At 59.2% G+C, this 17,704-nt stretch overlaps 1 protein-coding gene and 1 non-coding gene across 6 annotated transcripts in view; both read right to left on the reverse strand.

The window, feature by feature from the left end:
* Positions 1-354: 354 nt before the first annotated feature.
* Positions 355-17,704, reverse strand: part of PRRC2B (proline rich coiled-coil 2B) — an 88,407-nt gene continuing 71,057 nt past the window's right edge. For 2 of the 5 annotated variants that reach the window (XM_047098160.1, XM_047098161.1), the window contains exons 19-32: positions 17,316-17,457; positions 15,486-15,568; positions 14,832-15,020; positions 14,496-14,693; positions 13,966-14,052; positions 13,137-13,241; positions 12,781-12,973; positions 11,851-11,948; positions 10,784-10,911; positions 9,968-10,208; positions 7,007-7,186; positions 6,334-6,425; positions 4,124-4,205; positions 355-2,821 (exon numbers count right to left, since the gene is read on the reverse strand). In XM_047098160.1, coding sequence (XP_046954116.1) covers positions 2,687-2,821; positions 4,124-4,205; positions 6,334-6,425; positions 7,007-7,186; positions 9,968-10,208; positions 10,784-10,911; positions 11,851-11,948; positions 12,781-12,973; positions 13,137-13,241; positions 13,966-14,052; positions 14,496-14,693; positions 14,832-15,020; positions 15,486-15,568; positions 17,316-17,457 — 1,953 coding nt within the window. In that variant the 3' untranslated portion in view covers positions 355-2,686. The remainder of the gene's footprint in view (positions 2,822-4,123; positions 4,206-6,333; positions 6,426-7,006; positions 7,187-9,967; positions 10,209-10,783; positions 10,912-11,850; positions 11,949-12,780; positions 12,974-13,136; positions 13,242-13,965; positions 14,053-14,495; positions 14,694-14,831; positions 15,021-15,485; positions 15,569-17,315; positions 17,458-17,704) is intronic. The other 3 variants (XM_047098163.1, XM_047098162.1, XM_047098164.1) reach the window with 3 other exon arrangements.
* On the reverse strand, positions 7,938-8,021 carry LOC124525660 (small nucleolar RNA SNORD62). Its single transcript, XR_006965543.1, has one exon. It is a non-coding gene; the product is annotated as a small nucleolar RNA SNORD62 (small nucleolar RNA).

Consider the following 17,704-nt stretch of genomic DNA (forward strand, 5'->3'; position numbering starts at 1 on the left):
CACCTCTGCACTAAAAACTGCATTTCATCAGACCAAGGAAGGGACGGGACGTCGGGCAGGCCTCAGGTCTGCCCTCTGCCCCGAGTCCAATTCAAAATCTGCATCTTAGTGGGAAAGAGACGGCAGCTCGGGCACACGGAGGTGGTGAATGCACTGAACTTCACATGCAATTTCCTGGCCTTTCCTGCACAGAATAATTCAGACATTATATATAAATAGAGCAGTGAAACATTTACTGGTTTTCACCTAGACCTACAACATCAATACATATAAATAAATTCTAGTGTTTTGTGTTTTTTTTTTTTTTTTATTGGGGAGGGGGAGGAGAGAAAATACAAGGGTAGAGAGAAGGGCTGGAGAACAGGTGACCTTGTTTTTATTTTTTCTCAAAACAGGGAGGACTGTCACCCTGCCGGCAGGTCTGCCTGCAGGGTACGTCTTCTTGAGTGTGTAACAGCATCCACGACTGTTCTGTTGAATTTCAAAACGAGAAAACCTTTTTTTCCTTTTGACATACAACGTGCACCGGAATTAGGTGTGAGGGTGTGGCCGTGTTTCTAAGTGTACAGGGGAGCGAGGGTGGCTCCTGCGGGGGCAGGTGGTGGCAGAGGGGAGCTGTGGGCAGGGCGGCTGGTCACGGGGACAGCAGTCACACACTTGCAGGGGAGAGAAAGAGCAGGGGCGCACACGGGGGCGGTTGAGTGCGGGCAACTCCTCGAGTGAGCGGCCCTGCGAGAATGGACCTCAGAGTAAGCTGAGCTTCAGGCATGAAGGTGACCAGCTGGTAAGCAAGGTCTGAGGGTGGAGGCAGGAGGGGGAGCGCGGCAAGCTGCAGACTAAGCAGCAGCCCTCTCCGGGTGAGCCCCGCAGACGCCCGGCACCCTTGCGGGCAGGACGTGCCCCCGCTTCCTTAGAGCAGGGAACGGGGACAGGGAGTCGCGTGCGCAGTTCCTGAGGCCCTGCCCTGCCCGGTTCTGCACTGAACATACAGCTCAGAGCCACAGGGTGTTACACGTCTGTGGTGGCACTCAGGGTGGACTCTGCGGGGCACGTCCCCACTCACCGGCTGCTTGTCCTCTGAGCCAGATCCTCCCAGGAGCCGCCAGCGGGCTGGCTGGTTAGATGCTCTGCAGAGCACGTGCATTACTTGACATTTCCCTTCCCCTCTCCCTGGAATGACAAAACCTGGGACGATTTCCTTCTAGTTCTTATTTTAAGAAGAAACAACAAAAAAACCAGCATAAAATGGCTCACACAAACAGTTTGCCAGAGGCATCGCTGCAGACTTAAGAGGCTGTCGTCTTCCCCCGAGGCCGCCCCCAGGCTGCTGAGGAACAAGGGTCAGCCCTCAACCCTCCCTGGCCCGGGACCCTGCCCCAGTCGTCCGCAGAGACGGACACCCGCTGCCCAGCTCTCCGGTGCCTCTGTCCCAACAAGCCGGGTCTGCCAGTGGGAGCCAAAAAAAGAAAAAAGAAAAAAGAAAGAAAGAGAAAAAAGAAAGGGACCCCTCCCAGCAGCCTTGCACGCCACACGCCTCTGCCGCAGACCCAGTCAGACAACCGTCCGTGCGCCCCTGTCCCCGCGAGAAGGGGCCTCACGATCTCCGGGGACGAGCTGGGCGAAAGATGGCAGGACAGGAAGATCCAGACAAGAGACAGGCTCAGCAAGAAAAGAGGAGGGCATGTCACGGAAGGCTTCGAGAAGGGCGTGCGGGTCAAACAGCAGCCCCCAGGTGCTGGAGCCCCAGACGCGGAGGCGCCGCGGGGCCCACGGTGCGGTCAGCTCGCACCGTCCGGGTCACACCGGGAAACGCCGGTGACTGTGTATCTCCGTGGTTTCCCTCAGGTGCCCAGGGGTCAGCATGTCCACCGGCCGTAGAAGGGTCCAGGACAGAGACTCTGTGTAATTCCTATGCTAAAATCGTCATCAGCTTCACTGGGCTGTCCCTAGACTCCAGGGGTCCTCAGGCCAGGGGCGAGAATCCAACCGTGACACCGACCCACCTCCCCTGTCTCTCTCGCTGCTCCCAAGCAGGCAGCCGCCCCCGGCGTGGCCCGGCACCGGTTCACCGACGGAGGAAGCGCGGGGGGTGGGGGGCGCCCGCCTGCGTCAGGTGTTAAGGGATCGCAGCGACGGACCAGAGGAGCGGCAGACGCGGTTAAGGGTAGGACCGGAACAGGAGGAGGTGAGGGAGAGGATGGCAAAGTAGAAAAGTTCAGCTACGCAGACATAGCTTGTGTTTTTGTTTTTCTTTTCCTTCCGCCTTTGTAAAAACTTCAGCTGCTTTTTACAACAAAAAGCCTCCAACTACAATGGCCCTGCTGACAAACCACTGTGCCTGGGGCCGGGAAGGCTGGGGACCCAGCGGCGGAGCGGGGTGGGCGGGGGGCGAGCTCATCTGTACTGCACGAAGGTGGGAGTCACTCCACAGTCACGGTGGAAAGGAGGCGGGGACGACGTGGGGTCGGGGTCATTTGCTTGCTTGCTTGTTTCCTATTAAAGCGAGCAGGTCAATGTCACGTATCCACGGGGGCAAGCCGGTTGGACGATGGAGCTCTCAGGAGTGGAGAAGAGAAGGGAGGTCTCTCAGTCCGGGCCAGGTGGTTGGACGGTGGATCTAGTGAGATGTCAAGGCCAAGCGGGGGCCCTGTCCTCAAGGCGGGGGGCGAGGCGTGGCCAAGCACCTTCAGGCCTTGCTCTCCTCCACTTTGACCGCCCGAGGCTTGATTGCTCCGGTTCTCTTCATCTGGGAGGCGGCCGAGGGGGCCTCCTGAAGTTTCACAGCTCCCAAGCTGGGTTTTTCATCCACTCGTTGTTTGGCCTTTGGACAGATGAATGGGGACAAAGACAGTTACCCTTCTGCAGAAACACCGGTCTGGATACACAGCCCCCACCGCCCCCTGACTGCTTCTGAGTCACAGAGAAAAGCCACCCTAAGAAGCCCATCCTTTGGTGGAAGGACCGGACTGAGAAGGAACTGGCGTGAGTAGGAAGGACACTGGCGTGAGATGCTCTCTCCCCTCCCACGGGTGCTGAGGGCGGTGATTCGGAGAGGCAGGAAGAGGCTGGGTCCTCCGGGAAGCATTCTGTGATGCCCACGGGCCTCTGAAGGAGCAGCACTTCCCAGGCCGACCCGAGAGACCTTTTCAAATCAGTGCCCCCCCGTGGCCCGAGGGTAAAAAGCCCCCGAGCAGATCCAAGTGCACCCCACGAGTCGGAACTCCCGGATGTTTGCCGAGGGGCACGGGGCCACTAGGTGGACTTGGTCCTCCCCGATCTCGGACCTCCCCTGCCTCCCGCTCTGTGGAGACCTTTCCCCAGGACCCTAGTATGCCCTCGAGATTCCCAGCCAGGGTCCCATTGACCTGCAACTCTGCGCAGTGGACGGGTCACAGAGCAGCCAGCCTCGACTCTGCCCCCCCCCCCCCCCACCGGGGTGCAAACTCTGGAAGAAAGCTTTAGCAGCTCAGTTCAAGCAATTCAAGGAGCGACCCTCCAGGGAACCAGTCAAACTTCCACCTCCACCAGCCAGGAATGCGGTATTAGTAAAAAACCACGCCTGATGCGTGGGAGCTCTGGAGCCCCATCGCGTTTTAGAGCAGTAGCCGAGAACGGTGCCTGAAGGCAGAGACCCTGAGAAACCCCTTCTGTCACAGAACGGGAAGGCGTCGTTCCACGTGTAATCCCACCCAGCCAAGACAGAGACGAGACACAGCACTTACTGGAGCCGGCACGCGCACGCACACACGCGCACACACGCACATGCACACACGCGGCTTCTAGAGCTGACCCACAGACCTAACCGAGTCCCAGCGCCTTCACAGCCCAAATCGCTGTGGAAGGAGAGTCCACCTTCTGGCACCACCTCCTCAGAGGAATCCGCATCCTCCCTTCTCTGCAGGACAAGGAAGGATCCAGACGCCCGTCAAGAGGAGAAATGCCTTCGCCAGGAGGGACTCAGGCTGCCGGCTGCCGGCTCCCGGCGCCACACTCTAAGCGCTTAGGGCTCGTCTCTCTTTATAAGAGGAGCACTCAAATGGGTTGGACACAGTCCCTTCTCTTTTGGCGCCTGGAGATGGGCCTAAGCGTCCGGGGCTGGAAGGTCTGGAAAGCCATCTTCTACCTGTTGAACGTAGTGTCCCTGCACAGAGCCCATGTTAACTGCTGATCCAGAGGGCTTCCCACTGGGGCTAGCAGAGCTAGGCCTGAAAAAACCAAAGGCAGGGGGTGAGAACACGCGCGTCGCCAGACAATGGAGTCAAGCCTAGCACACAGCGCGGCCCTGGCTCGGGCGGCACCCTCTCCGACAGAGGAGAGCCAAGACCTCGGACAGCCAGAGTGCAGAGGGTGCCGGGGCGGCTCACGCAGACGCACCCGAGGGCACAGAGGCCAAGGCCCCTGCCGTGGGCAGACACTGACCAGACGGGTGGACGGGCACCGACCGTCTCTCAGGGTTTGGGGGGGTTTGGGCCAATGGGATTCTGTGACCCAGACACACGGTCTATGCAGCTGACTTAAGGGCGGTGCGGAGTATTTTCTTAGGTTTTCACTTTTGTATACGATGGGGGTGGGAGGGGCGGAAAGGGAAACCAAGAGCAACAAAAACCTTTCAGGACGTCTTTCTGAATGTGTTCCACTGACTGGACAATCAGTTCTCGTGGACGCTAATTGCATGCCACGTGGAGAAAAAGATTCTGTGGTCAAAAGCTTGAGAAGTGCTATGTGCTGAGTTTGTCAGGACCCGCGATGGCAGGGGTACCTAGACCCCCCTCGTGCTGAGGAGCATGACCCCCAATAAGCACGTCCGAGGACCTGACCGGAGGGCCCTTTTGTGGCAGGACGTGCCTCAGAAGCTCTGCGTCCAGAAAACATGGGAAACACTGCTCCGTGAAAATATACCAACTTTCCCAACCCCACTAACGTGCCGACCGAACAAAGGCTATCCGTTAACGTTTATGTTTTCTACATAGTCTTTCTCCAAAGCGTCGGCTGCTGCCATTCCTACGCTAAAGAGACACGGACGACTCCTGTTATGTGAGTCTCCGTGTTCTGGTTGGTCTCTGTCCTTGGATGCGGCTAAATGCCACCTGTGGCAGCCGCGGAGACACAGCATCTGTTCATCTGCGGAGCTTCCTCTAGTCCCACCTGCGCTCACTGTTTGTGTGGCTGTCTGGCTGCACCTTTCCTACAGTTCTGTTGTTTTGACCTTTGTGAAAAATATGGCTGGGGAACAAAACAAATAAAGAAAAATAAGTGAAGCCAAGAGAATAAAAGAAGAACAGAAAAGATGATGAAATGGGGAAAAGGTCACAAAAAACGCCTTTCTCTGGAAATGTGGAAGTATGGAATGACCAGACGGACGGGACGGAGGAGAAACACAGCCTCGACACTCCAGGAGCGACGGGGCAGCGCGGCCACGGCACGAAGACTCGAGATGGCGACCTGATGTGCAACAGCGTTCCCTTCAAGGGGCCCGGGCCGCCCCGGAGCCGGGCTGCTAACCTCTCACAGGGCAAGGGCGCTGCGAGCCGTGCACGTCTGTTCTACCCACCCCCTGCCCTGCAAGCCCGAGGGCTCTCCAGGCTTCTCCCACATGAGACAAGAGTTGGCTGCACCCACCCGTGGGCCCCACGCCACAGCATGCTGCCTCCCGTCCCCGCACACTTCTCCTCAGGGGCGAGCAGGTCAGCGAACCACTGGTTCTGCCACTTTCTAGTAGAAGGAATTCAGCACAGGGATTCACACAAAGCCACCTCCAGACCCAGCTAAGTAAGGGACCTGGGGCAGCTATTGGAGGCAGAGACCGAGGCCAAGGACGCAAAGAGAAGGTGCCGGTCCGCGCTGTGGGGAGGCACGGACGCCCCCGTGAGGCCAGCAGCCACCGGCCTGGCAGGGCCAGAGGCCCGGTGCAGGGGACAGGCAGCCCTGAGGAAAGGGAATTCTCCCCGCCTTCCAGGGCGTGTACCTTCCTGGCCAGTGAATCCTTTGTAAAATCTGGTGAGAAAGCTGTGAGCAGTCAGGATGGGCCTCACACTAGTAAAACATCCGTTGTTCCTTTTCCTACCTTTCCAAAAAGCTCTCCCAAACCAGAGCATTTTATTATGATGATTAAAGGCAAACTGCTCTGACAGTTCCTGATTTCTCCATGGTTAACTAAAACAGGAGCGTGTCCCAGCACTGAAACTTCAAGGTGACACGTGGCCTCCAAGGGGACCCAGCCTCAGGGCCCTTCCGGGGCTCTCCCTGGTCCCTTAGGACTCGCCAACACCACTGAGTCGCATCTAGACCAAGTACTCGGCGATGCAGCATCCGACTCCCAGGGCATTTCTTTACCTGTAAGTCTGCGGCGATGGCACGGAGCCTCCTGAAGGAACATTCTGTTTACTGTCGGCAAAGTGGAAGCCCTTCATCTCCATCTGAGAGGACTAAAGACACCAAGAAGGAATGAGGGGTCACTTGATGGCCCTGGAGACACCTGGCCCTCACTGAACCACCCGTGCAGAGCCGATGAGGACTTCTGCGGACAGAGGAATTCTCTAAAGAAATGCGTACCCCCCTGCCCCCCAGTCTAGGCTCAGGAGGCGGCTTCTTGGAAGTGGGAACCGTACTCTGTGTTTTTGTTTTTTTGAAGTGCAGTGGGAAGAGAGGCCTGTGCGTCACCACCAGGACGGCCATCAGCAGAGCCCAGGCCAGACACATTTTCTGGGGATCTGGGGGACCGGTCTCTGAAATGGCCCCACAGCGGCTCCACAGGCCGAAGGGCCCAAGCATCAGCATCAGCTACCACACTCCTCCCCTCTGCTCTGGGCCTTGGTTCCCATCGCTAGCTTACACAGGAACCAAGGGGGTCCCACCATGGGGTTCCCCACGAGCAGGAAACCAGTGGTCTGGTGAGGCCAAGAGCTTGGCCCTCACCTAGACCTCTGGCACTTTCTGCCACAACAGTGGTTCCTGACTAGCCAATAAGGGTTCTCCCCAGGACGCGACAGGATGAAGTCATCCTTACCTCTCTGCTGGTGTTAAGGACCGAAGGCTGGGACCCAGGTGGAAGGATTCGTCGGGGAGCCCCGACGGAGAGGCTCTGCCCCTGTGGCAGCTGGATGGACTGTGGCAGAATCAGGGGCTGCTGCCCGGAGCCGTACCGAGGCAGAGGCAGCTGGGAGCCAGGCAGCGGCATCGTCAGCTGCTGGATGACAGGGACAGTCAAGAGGAGGCATGGATGTTGGGGAGAAAGCCACAGACTACTGGTCACACCTGCCCCCAAGAGTAAACACAGATTATGCTTCAGGTTCTCGTTTCAAGACAGCTAAAGAGAGGCCTCTGCACAGCCATAGGTTCTGGGTTTCTGTTCGAGCACACCCTCTGAGGGAGGGGCAGGTCTGATCGCCGGAACAAGGCAGGGGGTGAAGATAAGCCCAAGGCCACGCACGCGGCTCCTCTCTAGGGCTGCAAGAGCCACGTGCACCCCAGACCTTCCTGCTCGCACCCAGCAAGGGTCTGCTCGGTGCACGTTACGTGCCGGGGAAGCACCAGGACATGGTCAGACCAGAGCAGCAAGGACCCAGCATGTGGAATGTGGGCGGCAAACCCCATGTGCGTGGGGGATGGGGAAGAGGAAGGGAAGGTCAGGAAGGCTTCTTAGGAAGCAACGTCCAAGCGAGCCCCCAGAGACGAAAGCTGTGTGGATGTGTATCTTTGGCCTCTTTGGTGCAGCACAAAAAGGCAAAACTCCTCTGTTGCTTTGCTGTTGCTCTAACGGGGATACAAAACGAGACACAGCTGGGTTCTGGGGTTCTGGGGTTCAGGGGTGCTGGAACTGAACTGGAGACTCTGGATCCTTCTGAAGGCCGTTGTATCAAAAGAAAGTGGGGGTGGGGGGGGTGACAGGGAGGAGAGGGGCCTGGAGACTCGGGACTGCGCAAGGAAGCCACTTGTCGTCTCTCAGTCACTCTCCTCTTCACCCCCTGCGTTGAGTCCACAGTGGAGGGTCCGAAGGATCTACTGGAATCGCATCACTGAGACGAGCAGCAGCCAGAGCCTCCAGACCCCAGACTCCTCCCCGCACACAGCAGGGAGTGGGACGAGGGGGAGGACAGCGCTGTACTTCGGGAGACTCGTGTTCCGGGGGCACCCTGGCTGGTGTGTGGAGAACAGACTGTCAGGCCCAAGAGCAGAGGCGGGAGACCAGGGAGGAGCCCCCACAGGAGCCTGGATGGGGAGGAAGGTGGAGGGCGGGGACGAGGCATGGCTGGATTCGGAATGCTCTCCACAGGTAGGGCCAACAGGACCCCTGCGGAAGGATCAGAGGCGGCGCGAGGGGAAGTGGTCCGGGACCTACAGGGGACACGGACACGACAGCCAGGAGGACCAGGAGAACTCAGGTCTTGGACACGGTGCCAGCACGTGTCACGCAGGAGATGCCGCGAGACGCCAGAGCAGAGGCGACACGTAGCCCACGGGCTGGAGAACACAGCTGGGGGGCAGCGGGAAGACAGGTTTGGATGGGACGTAGAGCCGCAGGGCCAGACAGGGGTCGGAGAGCAGAGCCCGCGGGACACGGAGAAACCACAGACCAGGCGGGTAACGAGGAGGGTTTCGCCAGGACGGTGCCCGTGAACTGAGCGAAGAACAGGACTCTGGGGGAACGAGCATCTCTGGGTCAAGTGTGGCCGACGGGGCAGCAGGACGAGAGCAAAGAATAACCATCGGGAACTGATGCGTGTGCTTACACAATTTTGTTGTTTTTTTTTTTTTTGAAAGGAGGAACAATAGGGTTGTCTGGGTATAATCCGGAGGACCCTCCTCCCCAGAAGGTGGCCCTGCGAGCAGCTCGTCTGTGTGCTGACGGGACATGTGCTGTAGGAGCGAGCAGGAGGCTGGCTGGAAGGGACGGGGGGGTGAGGGGGCCTCTCCCGGGCACGACTAGCCCACCCTTGTGGCAGGAGACCCGACACGAGATCTCGTTTCTCTAGGGACACGTAAGCAAGATGCAGACGGGTGGAAGGTGGTGAGAGGAAGCTCCAAGTCAGGAGCGGGTGCTGGGGCGGCGGGGAGGGACCGGGCCTGAGTGCGGCTGCCGGCGTGCAGCCGCAGGTGGTCTGAGCGGGGCTGGTGTTCTCCTGGCACAGACAGTTGTGCAAAGGCGGGACTGGACTCCACCAAGGTGGAAACACTGCAGGGGGGCCCAGAGAAGAGAAGAAGTGAGCAGAGAAGGAAGTGAGCCCATAGGGGGAAGGTGATAAAAAGGTGGCTGGAGCCGGGTGGCTAGAGGGAAAGAGCTAAGAAAGCAGAGGCGGTGACTAAGTAGGACCCTTAATCTTGAGATAAAGAAAGAGGTACAGTTTCTAGCAGTGACCAATCCAGACAGGATCATGGGCACAGCGGACCGCTGGCGGCAAGAGGGCCGCGGTACCGGTGGAGGGAACAGGTCTGTGTGTACAGAGACGACGTATCATCTACGCAGACATCGAAACCACCAGCAGCTGTAACAGGAGCTGTGTCGCAGAGACTGGGCCAGGGGCCAAAGGAGGAGAGGGGTGACCCCCGAAGGTGTCTGATGTTGCGGGCGGTCACGGGAGAGGATGACATGAAGCCAAATGCTAGATTCAAAATGTGGACTCACGGCAACACGGAGGCCAGTGCGGTAGTCCAACACTATGGGCTCCAGAGCTGGGGTTTCAGGGAGAAGGGAGGGACGGCGGTCTAGAAGCATCGGTGGGAATGCCAGGAGGACGCGCACACCTCATCTCCAAGCCCCCCAGGTTGAGGGCGGGAGAGAAGCCGCGGGAGAAGCAGCACTCTTGGGATAGGCACATGAGGTGGGAGACCTGGCCCCAGTTCTAGCAGCCCGAGGACCAGTCGCAAACAGCACGTAAGTCAGCACGCAGCGAGAGGCAGATACGAGGGAGAAAGCCGTGGTGGAAGAAAAAAGCCCAGTGTTTTGGGCGAGAGGGGCTGAATTCCTGACCTGTGGAAGCTGGGAGTCCAACAGCTGCGAGGCACCCAGGCCAGCAGCCTGGCCGAGCTGGCCCTCGTAGACCAGGGCTTGGTTTCCGCTCATGGGCTGGTAGGGGGAGCCGGACTGGGGCTTCACCATCTCCAAGGGCTGCATGCCTGGGAAGGCCGAGTAGGGAGGCTTCAGGGCCGTGCCTCCAGAGAGGATCATGGTGCTGGGCGGTGACAGGCTGGGGTGCATGTACACCTGAGATCTGCAAAAGCCAGACAGACAGTGGGTCGGGTGCAGGACTACCCCAGGGGGTCTCAAATGAGGGCACGCCCCACCATCCCCCAGAGGGCTTGCTAAAACCCACACTGCTGGCCTCGCCCTCAGAGTTTCTGACTCAGAAGTGCCTGGGACAGAGCCTGAGGATTTGCATTTATGACAAGCTCCTAGATGGTGCCGATGCTGCAGGTCTAGAGACCACAGTCTGAGCATCACTCGATTACACGAGCGAAACCATCCAGGCTGCACAAGGCACAGGAAAACCCAGGGGATGCCAAAAGCACAGGACCTCAGATGCGTGGGAAGAGCCCACCGAGGCTGGCGGGAGACGGGAAGCGGAGGGGCTCGGGAGGGGTAGGGTGACAGGGAAAGGAAAAACAAGGCCATCCGTCGAGTGCTATCAAGCCCACGGCAGCTCCTGCAGCAGGTCAATGACGACCCTGCAGTGCCGAGACCACCACACGCCCCGACCCACGGCCAAGCAGAGAATTGTGGAGCGGCAACAGTCCAGAGGGGCACGTCCACAGGCCGCGGGGGCCCGAGCTTCTGGCTGCACCTCACCTGAAGGGCTGTAAGGAGCTGAAGATCTCCTGAGACTGGGAGACGGGGAGCCCGCCCCTCAGTCCAAGCTGGGCCTGAGCCTGCAGAGACGTGTGAAGGGAAATCGGGATCTGCTGGGCAGCGGCAGCCTGCGGTGGGAAGCCGGGCAGGTAACCGCAGTGCCCTCCGGGGTGGGTGTCTGCCCCCCGCCACACCCCCTGCTCCACGCAGCAGCTCAAACACTGCCCCAGATGCAAACTGGAGCATGGCCTTCCGGTGCTTTCCTTGCTCTTGGGGAAAAGGCAAAAACTGGGTAACAACCCCAAACCATGATTTCCTACGCTGGGTTCTATACAACAGCAAGAACGAATTCTGGCTACAGCTGTCCACAGAGGTGCATTTCAGCATGCACCTGTCAACGGGAAACATACACGAAAACTACATTCAGTATGATCCGGTTAGGTGAACATCGATACATCATAAATCTCGACAATGTAACGTTTAAGAACATGTTTCGTAAAGAGATCAGGACAGGCCAAGTCCTCTGTTCTCTGTCCCCAAATCTACTTCTGCCCAAGGGCCCCACCATCCAGGCACACAGGTCCATGGGGTGCCAGACCATCAAAGGCCCCACGCCAGGTTCAGGAGGGAGACTTCCAGAACTCTGCCCCTTGCAGCACAGAAAATACGCCCATCCTGCACGAAAACGAACACCTGCACATTTCTAAAACTACCTCTTTCTAACGCATCCATGCCTGGGAGTCTAGGCCTTTCTTCTCTTCATCAGAAGGATACCTGATACCAAAGGATACCAAAGAGAATTCCATTTCAGCTAATTCCCCAGCTAGGACACAGGAGGAACTGACAGAGGGGATCTAGGAGTCTAGAGTGCCAAGCTCCATTCCTCTTCCCTGCCTCTCCTGTGTTCGTTCACCAAACACTTCCTGCCTGCTAGGATGGGCTGGGTGCTGGGCGGTCCACGTGAGGGGACACAGAAACAAGACAGTAAACAAGTCGAGGAGGGAAATTAATTCCACCGTGTGCTGCATCCCCATCCCCCACGGGGCCACCCGTCCGGCTGTCATCACCTGCTGGTAACTCTGCTGCTGAGGTATCGTCTGAGGAACCAGCCGAGGCTGACCTGCAAACACGTGGCCGTCCAGGTACAGAGGTGGCAAGTGGCTGCCTGCAAACAGAACCCGAGAGCAGACAGGACAGAGTCAAGCCTCACCCCTCCTGAACGTCCACGCACGCACACTTTCCTGGGGAATCAGTGGGAGGGACGGAGTGTGTGCAGAGCCTGCACGGTCCCCTGCTGCTGGCCCTGCGCCCCACAGCCCCACAGGGAACACGGGCCCAGGGGGGTGGACAACTGACCTCGCTCACCAGACCCCGGGCCCACTGAACCACACCCTGGGGAGGGGCTCCACTGCAGCTCAGGCAGCCCTGGTCTCAGCCCCCTACTCCTCTGTCTCCCTGCACGGAGTCCGTGGTGGAGAGCAGGGTGGTCCACTGGAAATGCCATCGAGGCCCTGGCAGCTGGGCCCTCAAAACTCCTGCCCTCTCCCTTGGGGGCACCAACACAGCGGTCTACCACTGATGGGCCACCTGTGAGGGCTTGGCTGACACCAAGCACTTTGCAGGTGGACTCTGTGTCACGAGCTAACAGCCCAGAGACAGCCAGGTGTATCTCACAGAGGAAGGAAGGGGCCGTGGCCCGGAGGGCTGAGCCACTTGAAGGCGGAGAGGACACAGCCCCTGCGTGTGACCCGGCTCTGACTCCAAGCCCTGTCTCTGCTTGCCCCTGGTCTGCTTCCCACACCACAGAAGGGACGCAGGGTAGAGGGGAGGGCCAGGGGTCTGTAGCACCTGGGAGGCCAGGACCACCCGGCCCATCAACAAGCTCCTACTTTTGCACACTCAAGTCAGGGTAGGGGGAGGCGCTCAGGGCCAGCACCACTTTTCTCCTGACAGCGAAGGGAGCCTCCCTGAGCTGGTTCAGGTGAGGGAGGAGATACCTGGAAGAGAAGCAGAGGGTGCTACGGAGGCCACGGGCATGGGCGGCATGGAAACTCCGCCGAACGAGCTGTAGCTGACGCCGTTGGAGGCGCCCACAGAGGACGGGGGCTGGATTCCCGAGCCCGCGCCTCCCGGGGAGCTCTGCTCTGGCAAACTGGGTGAATTTTCCCAAGCCTTGCGTGCGGACTCCATCTGGAAAGCAAGGGGAGGGAAGAATTACTTCCAAGAAGGCGGGGGACGGCACAGATCGAGGCCCCAGGATGGGCGGGCGGGCGGGCGGGCGGGGCTGCGTGCTCCAGCCCTCGGCCAAGCTAAGGCGCCCCGCAGCCTTCGCCTAGCGCCGGCCTGGCGTTACCTTCAGGGTGAGGTCGGCGGTGGGGAAGGACATTTGGGAGAGGCCGATGGCCCTCTGGATGTGATGATCACGCCGGAGGATGGGAATACTTTGTGTTAACCCAGCCTGGAAGGGGAAAGGAGACCATGGAACACGACAGGCACAGGGCCAACATGACAGCAGAGCAAAACGCACCTTGGGTTTTGCCCGCGGGCGCTCAAGACCCCTACGGTGAACCTGCCGGGAGCAGACACCCAAGCTGATCTGCTCCGGTCGGTGGTCTTCCCCGATTCTCTCAACAGAAGTCTGTGGAGAGCCACCTGCACACCCACAGCCCACGGAGCACTCGGGCAGGGGCGGCCGCGCCAGGCACAACGACCGGCTGCCCGCACAGAGGCGCCGACGCCTGGCGTGGAGACCCCCAGGTCCCGTCTCCGCCCCCCACCAGAAACTGAACGAGGTCCCTGGTAACGTTTCTTCACACATGTGGCCAACAGACCCTCCCATGTGTGCCCAGTGCCCCTCAGCGTATCAGAGGGATTCTGAGTAAACACATTGGTTTATCCCAGCACTACCAAACATACGTAACTAACCACAGAACGTCAAATAACCCGGACCTGAGAAGTTCTGTTTTCCCGTGGTAAAATCACAAAACCGGGGCACGGGACATTTACGCAACATGCCCGAGGACACGCAACCAGCTAGAGAACGCGCTGTGCCACGCACCCAGGTCTGCCTGACCCCAAAGCTGGTGTTGGCCCCCTCCTCTGGCTTCAGAGCCCCCCAGAAGCCTTGCTCCTTTCTCTCCAGGGCCTGCCAGCACAAGAAACAGAGGGAAACGCACACTCACGTTACTGGCCAAGGCGTCCTGAAGTTTGACGACCGGATTCCCTGCGGGACCAGAGGCAGAGCCAGGTGGCAAGCTGAAATCCGAGTCCTGAAGAGAAGGAAGAGCTCACTGAAATCATCTGCCCGCTTTTCAGAAGAGGCACACATTAATTTGATCCAGTCTCCAAGACTCAAGAAATCTAGCGGGCAGCGTCCACCAGATAGCACCCAAAAAAGGACGCCACCCCATGACCCTCCCTCCGTGCTCCCTGCCTATGCCCACTGGCCAATCCCGAAAGAGACAATGAAGATCACTAGTGTGCCCAGCCGGAGAACCTGGCTGGTGTCAGCATAATCTAGAAGGCAGCTCAGTGGCACCCGCCTCATCCTGCAGGCTGACACACTCCACCAGAGAGCTGCTCAGCTTCTGTCCCCCGGCTCTTTCTAGGTGACAGCCCCGTCTCAGCACCTCCCCTCCCTCTCCAAGTTCAAAACCACGGGGGACTTGTGAGGGGGGCTGGGGGGTGGGAAAGAAACACATCCAGGCCTCACTTTTGGATTGACTCCAAATTCAATGGGCGGCACCGGCAGCACAGAGTCCACGTGAATCTCCACCCCGTTCACGGGCGGGACGACGGCTCCCTGCAGCCGCTCGGCCCCCTCTGAGCCCTTCCTGTTTTTCAGAGAGCGCTCATTGCCAATGGGTCCCGGTCTGTGCTCCTTGCTCTGTCCTGAGCCTTGATCTGAGTCCTTGATAGAAAACCAGAGATGCTGAGAAACATGGGCTGGAAGGACCCCAGTCCCAAGCTCCTGAGCACCAGGAAGAGGGGAGAAGACAAGGGACGGCAGTCCCCGGCCCAGGCCTCCACGGAGGGACTTCCAGCTGACCTTTGGCTCGGGCTGCTTCTGGGCCTGCTCCTTGTGGCCGTCAGCCTTGGGCTCCAGGCCAGGCCCGTTCACGTCCTCGGGCTTCAGAGTGCCATACGGGGAGCTGCGCTGGGAGGATGTCGCAGACGACTCCCGAGACTCGGCGCTCAGGTCAACGCCGCTATCCCCCTGGCTGCTCTTGAAACCCTGCTGTGCAAGGCACAAGACGGGTGAGAACCCTGACCCCCAAACTCCAACACGGGACTGCCCGGGAAGTGGGACCAAGTGCGTGGCTGAGACACCCCCCCGTAAGCCTGTCCTTTTTAGCCCCGTCCTGACTTGGGCCCTGACCCGCCAACAGTACCCAGCAACTGAAGACGCGATCAAAACCACCACGGTATGCAACGGGCGCCAGGGACGGGGCCGCCAAGCTCATTCCCTTGTGGCCAGGTCAGACAGGGCGACTGCCACCACGGGCCCGGTCGCCCACCCTCCCCAGAAGTCAGGAACAAAGACCAGTGCCAAGCCAGGGCCAGTGGAATCAGGCTCTGGGCCAGGCTCATCGGCGCGGCGAGGAAGAGCTGGGCTGGGCAAGGGTGCACGAGGCCCAGGACGAGCCGGCCACGGGGGCGGCGGGCTCGCGCGCTGCCCGCGAGTGGCTCAGTGGTCACTCACCTCGGCGGAGCCAGGCTCGGCGCTGTTGAAGGCAGTTGCGGCTTTAGTCCAGGAGTCGCTGGCCGGGGCCTGGACGGGGAGGGCTGCCCGAGGGTGCAAGACAGAGAGTCAGGGCCGCGCAGGGGAACCGCCTGGCTGGCGCAGCCCCTCCCAGCTCTCCTGCCCCATGCAGGGCACTGGAGCTGCTCTGGTAGCTTCACCCGACTTCCCAACATCCTCACACTCCAAGAAGCGTGCTTCCCTTTACTTCATCCGCTACTTGCTCGGGAAGGCACGCCAGCAACTTCTCGTTCACATCCGTGAGAAAGCTGTACCGCTACTCCGTGTACTGACGTGGTCTTAATCTTAAGCCGACTGTTCGTTCCTACAAGCCTGGCAGCTTCACAGAGTCTCTCAAGGATCTAGGCTGGTACTACTCAACCTCTGTTAGCTCGAGGACCACTCCAGGACTCCCACCAAAGCCGCAGACCCTGCGTATGTATGCAAACCCGACGTGCTATTTTCAGAGCCAGGGACCCTCTGAAGCCGTGCACGCGCCCCCGGGCTGAGCGGCCAGTGAGGCGGGTCCTGGCAGTAAAGGCCCGAGGGCAGGGGCTGGCGTCCAGCCTGCTCCGAGCGACAACCTGGGAGGTTATCTGTGGACGTTCGGAGTGGGATACCCTGCTCACGTGTGCTACCAAATCAACTCACAGCCATATTTTATGAAGAGAAGATCATACTTCGAATCAGAGGTGAACGTCGTCCAGTGTTATTTGTAACGTGTTGGAACCTAGGTTTTAGCCCGGAACGTGACAGGCCAGGAGGGAAGATTCAAAGAATCAACACCTAGGACCCAGAACTTTGAGTGTGTGTCATGTGGCTCTGGGATCACGTCACTGCACTCCAGGGTCCTCGGCTACTTTGTTTAACACACCGGAAATGGGTAATTTCTCTAGGCTCCCCTGGGAAGCATCATGCTTTTCTTCACCTGTGTACTCTCCAGGGCTCTGCCTCAAGCAGGCATTAATGAAGAATCTGCTCGATTAACATGGTTTTGTATCTCAGGAACACCTGGGTGGCTCGGTCGGTTGGGCGTCTGACTTCGGCGCAGGTCATGATCTCACAGCTCGTGAGTTCAAGCCCTACGTCCGGCTCACGCTGTCAACGCAGAGCCTGCTTCTGGTCCTCTGTCCCCCTCTCTGCCCCTCTCTGACTCGTGCCCTCCCTCAAAAACAAACGCTAAAAAAAAAATTGCTTTTGTATTTTAAAACGAAGAGTTACCAAAAAAAAGAGCATTGGGTTTGAATTTTTTTTTTTTTTTTTTTTTTTTGAGTTCAGGAAAATAAATTTTCCAAAAAGTGAGGTCTCCTCACTTTGGTCTCAAGCCTGTCTGGCTCAGGAGAGCATGAGGAGGAGTGGCCAGGAGCGCCCGGCGTCAAGGCCGGCACGCGGCACAGACAGGAAAGCTTCGGACCCGCTCCTCCGCCCTGGCGGTCACCTGGTGCTCCTCCACAAGCTGAGTTTCTTGGGTGCCTGACAGGGGCAAAGGAGTCGAGCCAACTCCCCCCGTGACCGGAGCCGGGCAGGGACGGGGCCTCCCTTGTCCAGATCAGTGGACGCAAGGAATGGTGCGCTCTTGCCCCAAATCGCAGGCAGGGGAGTTTCCAGCTGTTCAGGGGCTGCCGGTGGTGCCGAGACGGTATCTGACACCGTGGCTCCGGAGAGGAGGCAGGAGACAGGCAAACCCCACAGGCATGCACAGCCCCAAAACAGGACGCTCCCAGAGAAGAGACCCCCTGCCCTGGGGACAGCCGTGGACCAAGCAGCTGAGCCCAAGCACCCAACTCTTACCCTGGCCGCTGCTCTCCCAGATCTCCGTGCCCAGGCTGCTGCCAGGCACGGTCACGTCACCCTGCTCCAGGCACAAGTTGTTCTGCTTTTTAGCAAACCGAGGAGGAATACGGGAGGAAAGACCTCGACCCTTGACAGGCACCTAAGGAGAAAAGAGGTGACGCTGTCCGGCCCAGACGTGAGGCGTGAAGCACGAGTTCTCCCCGCCAGAACCACACCACGGGAAACTGCCCCAGGGGTGCAGGAACGCTGGCATCTCAAGGCCTCGGCCACGGGTGAATGGCAAGGCCAACCACACCATCCCCGGGAAGGGCGACAGGCCGGTGCATGCAGGCTGCAGAGGCCAAGGGTGCAGGGTCCAGGCCTGACTGCAGTTTGAATACAGGGTC

Source organism: Lynx rufus, unplaced genomic scaffold (genome assembly GCF_022079265.1).
Source record: "Lynx rufus isolate CCGP_SWC_20201006 ecotype Redwood Valley unplaced genomic scaffold, mLynRuf1.p SCAF_44, whole genome shotgun sequence".
In the NCBI taxonomy this organism is placed as follows: domain Eukaryota; kingdom Metazoa; phylum Chordata; class Mammalia; order Carnivora; family Felidae; genus Lynx; species Lynx rufus.